The sequence below is a fragment of the Tachyglossus aculeatus genome, unplaced genomic scaffold (genome assembly GCF_015852505.1).
Source record: "Tachyglossus aculeatus isolate mTacAcu1 unplaced genomic scaffold, mTacAcu1.pri SUPER_32, whole genome shotgun sequence".
In the NCBI taxonomy this organism is placed as follows: Eukaryota; Metazoa; Chordata; class Mammalia; order Monotremata; family Tachyglossidae; genus Tachyglossus; species Tachyglossus aculeatus.
The window spans coordinates 2,101,411-2,109,554 of NW_024044838.1; the positions used below are offsets into that span (position 1 = coordinate 2,101,411).

General features: G+C 44.5%; 1 protein-coding gene across 1 annotated transcript; it reads left to right on the top strand.

Annotated features, from left to right (window-relative positions):
* The first annotated feature begins 4,713 nt into the window (after positions 1 to 4,713).
* LOC119921863 (olfactory receptor 14J1-like) lies at positions 4,714 to 5,631 on the top strand. Its single transcript, XM_038741860.1, has one exon. The coding sequence runs from the start codon at positions 4,714 to 4,716 to the stop codon at positions 5,629 to 5,631; it is 918 nt and encodes a 305-aa protein (XP_038597788.1).
* The last annotated feature ends 2,513 nt before the right edge of the window (positions 5,632 to 8,144 follow it).

Below are 8,144 nucleotides of genomic sequence, written 5' to 3' on the forward strand. Positions count from 1 at the left end.
ATTGGCGGAGCTGGGATTTGAACCCATGAAATCTGACTCCAAAGCCGTGCTCTTATCTCTCCAGCCGTTCATTCTCAGTCTCATTTGCGGGCTCCTCTTCCCCCTCCCATCCCCTTACTATAGGGGTTGCTCAAGGGTCAGTTCTTGGTCCCATTCTGTTCTCTATCTACACTCACTTCCTTGGTGAACTCTTTCGCTCCCACGGCTTCAACTATCATCTCTACGCTGATGACACCCAAATCTACATCTCTTCCCCTGCTCTCTCTCCCTCCCTTCAGGCTCGTGTCTTCTCCTGCCTTCAGGACATCTCCATCTGGATGTCTGCCCACCATCTAAAACCCAATATGTCCAAGATTGAACACCTTATCTTCCCTCCCAAACCCTGCCCTCTCCCTGCCTTTCCCATCACTGTTGATGGTACTACCATCCTTCCCATCTCACAAGCCAGCAACCTTGGTGTTATCTCTGCAAATAGTAAGCGCTTAATAAATGCCATCATTATTATCCTCAACTCCGCTCTCTCGTTCACCCCACACATCCAATCCGTCACCAAAACCTGTTCACCTCCACAACATCGCCAAGATCAGCCCTTTCCTCTCCATCCAAACCACTACCTTGCTGCTTCAATCTCTCATCCTATCCCGACTCAGCCTCCTCTCTGATCTCCCATCCTCTTGTCTCTCCCCGCTTCAGTCATATGGACTCTGCTGCCCGGATTATCTTTGTACAGAAACACTCTGGGAATGTCACACCCCTCCTCAAAAATCTCCAGTGGCTGCCTGTCATCCAACGAATCAAGCAAAAACTCCTAACTCTCGGCATCAAGGCTCTGCATCATCTCGCCCCCTCCTACCTCACGTCACCTCTCTCCTTCTAAAGCCCAGCCTACACCCTCTGCTCCTCTGCCGCTAGCCTCCTCACTGTGCCTTGTTTTCGCCTGTCCCGCCATCGACCCCCGGCCGACGGCCTTCCCCTGGCCTGGAATGCCTTCCCTCCACACTTCCGCCAAGCTAGCTCTCTTCTTCCCTTCAAAGCCCTACTGAGAACTCACCTCCTCCAGGATGACTTCCCAGACTGAGCCCCCTTTTTCCTCTCCTTCTCTCCATCCCCCCCGCCTTACCTCCTTCTCCTCCCCACAGCACTTGTATATATTTGTACAGATGTATTACTCTATATATTTTATTTGTACATATTTACTATTCTATTTATTTTGTTAATGATGTGCATTATAGCTATAATTCTCTTCATTCTGTTGATTTTGACACCTGTCTACGTGTTTCGTATTGTTGTCCATCTCCCCCTTCTAGACTGTGAGCCCGTTGTTGGGTAGGGACCGTCTCTATATGTTGCTAACTTGTACTTTCCAAGAACTTAGTACGGTGCTCTGCACACAGTAAGCGCTCAATAAATATGACTGAATGAATGAATTAGATTGAAAGATCCTTGAGAGCAGGGAACATGTGCCTTGATTTGTTATATGGTATTTGTTAACCGCCTACATTGTGCCAGGCACTGTACTAAGCTCTGGGGTAAGGTTCTTGAGGTCAGGAAAATATACCTTGCTCCTGTTTAACTCTTCCAAGCTCGTTGTTGGCAGGGAATGTGTCTACCAATCCTGTTATATTGTACTATTCCGTGTTTAGTACAGTGCTCTGCACACAGTAAACATGATTGATTGACTGAGTGAGCGATTGAGTGGACATTGAAGGCCAGTGATTCACCTGATTGATTAATATAATTTGAAAGTTTTTGTTCCAAGATGATCCAAAATGAGCCCTTACCATATGTAGGAACAGAATGGGGAAAAGTAGTCAAAGACAGAAAACTTATAAGGTTACCTATTTGTCATCCAATAACATATGGACAGAATAGAAACAGCCTTGTAATGATAATCATATTTGTTATAATATAATAATGGTATTTGTTAAACATTTCCTATGTGTCTAGCACTAGACTAAGTGCTAAGGGTGGATACAAGATAATCAAAAACATGGAAAGAATAGAGGCCTTCCCAGACTGAGCCTCCTCCTTCCTCTCCTCCTCCTCCCCCTCTCCATCCCCCCGCCTTACCTCCTTCCCTTCCCCACAGCACCTGTATAGATGTATATATGTTTGTACATATTTATTACTCTATTTATTTATTTATTTATTTATTTTACTTGTACATATCTATTCTATTTATTTTATTTTGTTAATATGTTTTGTTTAGTTCTCTCTCTCCCCCTTCTAGACTGTGAGCCCACTGTTGGGTAGGGACCGTCTCTATATGTTGCCAACTTGTACTTCTCAAGGGCTTAATACAGTGCTCTTCACACAGTAAGCGCTCAATAAATACGATTGATTGAATAGAGGCTTCTTGTAATGATAATAACAATCGTATTTGTTATAATAGAATAATAGAACTTGTTAAGCATTTGCTATGTGTTAAGCAGGGTACTAAGTGATGGGATAGATATAGTAGTTAGCTGGGGTAGATTTTGGAGGAACAGCTGGCCTAGTGGATAAAGCATGGGCCTGGGCGTCCGAAGGACTTGGTTCTAATCCCAGCCCTGTCACTTATCTGATGTGACCTTGGGCAAGTGTCACCCTTTGCCTGGGGATGGGTTCGTTTAGTAATCAGCTTGGTGAGAGAGACCAGGGATGGAAAGGCTGAGTTTTATACAAAATTTATTTCGTTAGACAAATTGAATTATTTGATTATCTTGGACGCGACGAAATGAACCTCACTTTGGGGAGGAATATGATCATTTAATGATATTAGAGCTTCCCTTTCTGGAGGAATATACTTATATGTTACTCGCACGCGGTAAAACAATCAGGTCCCACCCAAGAGGAATTAATTTACTGTTTGTTCGCACGTGGTGAGGCGACTAGCTCCCACCCATATGCACTTCCCACTTGGGATGAATACACTTAGGCATTAGCCACTCTTGGTGAAATGCCTAGCTTCCAGCCCCACGAGGGTTCAGTGGGACGGGACACTCACCCATCCCAAAACTCCTCACTTGGTGCAGGCAGTGCAGGCTTCTCATGCTCTGGGCAGAGGTGACCTGCAGCCGGCTGCTGCAGGTCTCGATGCTCTGCACAGAAGGTCAGAGGCCGTAGGTATGTATCACCTGCACTCTTAGGCCATTCCAGCTTCCGGCATCAGTTTATCCAATCTCCGCCATCCCCTCCTCCTCTATACATAATTTGATTGGCACAGGGGTGAGGGACACCTTCTGTATTTCCGATTTGGGCCGCCAATCTATCAGTTTTGGTTGTGGGGGTGGTATCCCACTCACACTTCTAAGTTCTGCCTTAATGGCTCGGGCAGTCACAAGATACCATTTGACCTTGAGTTGATGGGTACCCTGGGTTCACCTTGGGACAGCAAGTCACTTTACTCCTCTGTGTCTCAGTTACCTCATCTGTAAAATGGGGATTAAGAATGTCAGCCCCATGTGAGACATGGGCTGTGTACAACCTTGTATCTACCCCAGCGCTAGTGCAGTGCCTAGCACATAGTAAGCACTTAACAAATAGAAAAAAAAGGAAAATCAGGTCGGACTGTATTATAGTATGAATTTCTTGCATCTACTCCAGCACTCAGTGTAGTGCTTGGAACATATTAAACACTTTACGAATTCCTCAGTTATTGCCATTACTCCCTCGAGTGCTTAGTAGCACACTCTGCACACAGTAAGCATCAATAAATCTCATTGATTATTTGATCAAGGGAGGGGTCAGGAGGAACATTTGTCTTTTAGCAAATTCCCTAGTTCCTCCTTCCCACTTCCTCTACATGTGGGGCTAACTGCATCACCCGCACAGCTCATTATAGTTACATTGAGGTAGGCAAAACCAGTGTCCACCAGGCCCAAAAGAAAGTAATGTCTAATGGACAATAATGGCATTTATTAAGCACTTACTTTCTACCAGGAATTGTACTAAGCGCTGAGGCATTGTACTACATATCCTAGGCGTTAACTACTAGTATTGGGAGGCATTTCATATTACTCTAAAACCATTACTTAACTATAACGGAAGTAAATAGTTTTTCTAAACAAGCAGCAAGGGAAAAAATAAAGTTCTTGGAGCTAGATGGAGAATGTTCTACTTCGCGAATATTAAGCCAGAACAGGAGTACCTTTCTATGCTCTTTGGTACGTGGTAATGCCTAGACCAAGCAGCATGGCCTAGTGGAAAAAGCCTGAGCCTTGGAGTCAGAGAAGCTGGGTTCTAATCCTGGTCTGCCAATTACGTGTTATGTGACCTCGAACAAGTCACTTAATTTCTCTGTGCCTCAGTTCTCTCATTTCCAGAATGGGAATTCAATACCTGCTCTCCCTCTTACTTAGACATTGAGCCCCAGTTGGGACCTGATTATCTTGAATCTACACCACCGCTAAGACTGTGCTTGACACATAGTAAACACTTCACAAATATCACAATTATTATTTTTATTATTATTATTAGTGCTAGGACTCTGAGGTGCTAGGTCTCTGAGGCCAGAGGTATTACACTCCAGGAGACCAAGAAGAATAACTGGTTAATCAGGAGAGTTATGGGAAGGCGAAATTGAGAGACAAACCTTGTCAAAAACCCCTGTGATTTCTTGCAGTTTTTGTCCACATGGGTACCTTTGTCACAACTGTTTTCAGACATTCATTAAACTACGTGTACTTGTTTGTTTCAAAACAGAAGTTTCCTCCAAACTTTCCTTTCACTCAGATGGCCAATGGCACCGAGATTATGGAATTCCTGCTCCTGGGTTTCTCTGAGGTCCGGGAGCTGCAGCTGGTTCATGCCACACTGTTCCTGCTGGTCTACCTGGCGGCCCTGACAGGGAATCTCCTTATCGTCGCCGTCACCACCCTCGATCGGAGCCTTCACACGCCAATGTACTTCTTCCTCAGGAACCTGTCCGTACTCGACCTCTGCCTCATCTCCATCACAGTACCCAAATCTTTCTTCAATTCAGTGACCAACAACAACTCCATTTCTTTCCAGGGATGCGTTCTGCAAGTATTTTTCTTTGTTTTGGCTTTTGTCTCTGAGGTGGCCCTGCTCACAGTGATGTCCTACGATCGCTACGTTGCCATCTGTCACCCCTTGCACTATGAGGTTGTCATGAACAGAGGGGCTTGTGGGAAGATGTCAGCCGCCTCCTGGCTCAGCGGAGGCCTCTCCGGCCTCATGCACACGGTCGCCACTTTCTCTGAACCTTTCTCTGGGCCCAACGTGATCCACCAGTTCTTCTGTGAAATCCCCCAGCTTCTGAAGCTCTCTGGTCCCCAAGGAAACATACGTGAATATTCACTCGTTGTTCTGTCTGCCAGTTCCTTTGCCGTCTGTTTCGCATACATAATCGCCTCATACATCTGTATCTTCTTGGCTGTGCTGAGGATGCCGTCGGTCGAGGGCCGGTCCAAAGCCTTCTCCACCTGCCTGCCCCATATCATCGTCGTGACTTTCTTCATCTCCCTGAGTGTTTCTGAATATTTAATTCCATCCTCCAATTGTCCATCAGGTCTAGACTTGCTTCTGTCCATTTTCTATTCCATGGTGCCCCCGGCTTTGAACCCTGTCATCTACAGCTTGAGGAATAAGGCTATGAAAGCTGCTCTAGGGAGGATGTTATGCCGATAATAATAATAATAACGATAACAATAATAAGTGTTTACTGTGTGCCAGGAACTGTACTATGCACCGGGGTAGATACAAGCAAATCGGGTTGGGCATAGTCTCGGTCCCACGTGGGGCTCACAGTTTCAATCCCATTTTACAGATGAGGTAACTGAGGCACAGAGAAGTGAAGGGACTTTCCCAAGGACCCACAGTAAACAAGTGGCAGGGATGGGATTAGAACCCATGAACTCTGACTCCCCAGCGCGTGCTCTATCCACCACATCATGCTGCTTCTCATAATGGTTCTCTAACAGAAAATGACCTTTTGTTCTGGAAGAGGTCAATCATCTGTCCTGAAAGCTGAAAGTTCTCTTGCCCCAAGATGAGGCATATCGACATATCTCCCCTCTACTTTGTTGGCAAAGTAGTCTGTTTCCCTCTCCTCAAACACTATCCTGTCCCATTCCCTATTCTCCTCCTGCCTACCTGTCCTCTAAATTGTAAACTCTTTGTGGGCAAGGATCATGTCTATCAACTTTTTTTTACTGTACTTTTTCCAACACTTGGTACAGGTACTTGGAACACAGAAAGTGCTCAGTAAATATCATTGACTGATTATTTTCGTTGGGGATTTTTAGACTGTTGATTTAGGCATTACTAGATTGATGATTGACTAACTAATTATTTCCCCTATCAGGAATTTATTTCTATGTCCATCTTCCCCTCTAGACTGTAAGCTCTTTGTGGGTGGGGATTGCATCTAACAACTCTGTTCTATTGTACTCTCTCAGCTGCTTGGTACAGTGCTCTGCATGCAGTAAGCGCTCAATAAATGCCATTGATTGATTGACATTTCTGTAGACTGTAAGCTCATTGCAGGAAGGGAATGTGTTTACCAACTCCCTGGTTGGGTAGTCTTCCCAGTTACTAGTACAGTGCTCTGCGCATAGTAAGCACTCAATAAAATATCACTGACTCATAAGAACTGGTCCCCCTGATGTTTGTATCATCTAACCCCTTGAACCATGCCACCTCTCGAAAACACTCGCTTTTCTACTCCTCCCTTATTGAGTCCTTTCACCTTTCACCCTCCAGTGGCTACTGTTCTGGTCTCGAGCCTAGTGGAAGGAGCCTGGGCCACAGAGAGGACCCGGGTACTAGTCCCAGCTCCATCACTTGTCTGCTATGTGACCTTGTAAAAGCCATTTAATTCTCTGGGCTTCAGTTCCCTCATCTGTAAAAGAGAAATCAATGCCTATCCCTCTCCTACATAGAATGTGAGACCCATGAGGGACCTGATGATCATGTGTCTACACAAGTACTTAATATATAGTAAGTACTTGACAAGTATCATCATTTTCTCAGACTTTCAAGGTTGGAAATATTGTGATGATGAAAATGACGATGATGATGATGATAATGATGATAATGATGACGATGAGAATTTGGGAGTAGTGGAGATTTGGAGGGATCATTCATTCATTCATTCATTCAATCGTATTTATTGAGCACTTACTGTGTGCAGAGCACTGTACTAAGCGCTTGGGAAGTACAAGTTGGCAACATATAGAGACGATCCCTACCCAACAGTGGGCTCACAGTCTAGAAGGGGGAGACAGAGAACAAAACAAAACATATTAACAAAATTAAATAGAGTAAATATGTACAAATAAAATAAAATTAATAAATAGAGTAATAAATATGTATAAACATATATACACATATACAGGTGCTGTGGGGCGGGGAAGGAGGTAAGGCGAGGCGATGGGGAGGGGGAGGAGGGGAAGAGGAAGGAGGGAGCTCAGTCTGGTCAGGCCTCCTGGATCAGATGGGTTGTTGAATGAAATCATTAGGGGCTAAAGAAATCATATGAATTTAAAAAGGGCAAGGACTCCAGACCTTCATATAAAGAGAGTTACACTCCTCTATGGAGGGACATATAGAAATAGCATATCAAGGAGCCCCAGAATTTCATCCTCAAGAACATCCTTACTTCATCAATCCTTTCTGCTCCATTACTTTATTGAAAGTGTGTCAAGCTATTTGTCAAGCACTGTTCTAAACATTGGGTTAGATACAAATTAATCAAGTCGGACACAATCCCTGTCCCACAAGGGGCTCACAGTCTAAGTGTTGAATTTTAAAATTGACAAAACTGAGGCCCAGAGTATTGAAGTGATGTGTTGTAAGGTCACACAGCAGAAAAGTGTCAAAGTAGGGATAAGAACCCAATCCTCTGACTGTAACCCCCTCTATTCGATCCCTTGAGCTCACTTGCTCCTTCTTAATTCTGCATTGTAGCACCGCCCATAGCTCTCATATCACAGGAGACAGTGTGTTCATCTTTAAATCTGAAAGTCATGAATTTTAGTCTCAGATTGTGTTGGGTGCTGTTTCTTTTTAATAGTATTTATTAAGTGCTTACTATGTGCCAGGTACTGTACTAAGCACTAGGGTAGATGCAAATTAGTCAAGTTGGACACAGTCCATGTCCCACATGGGGCTTCACAGTCTTACTCCCTATTTCACAGACC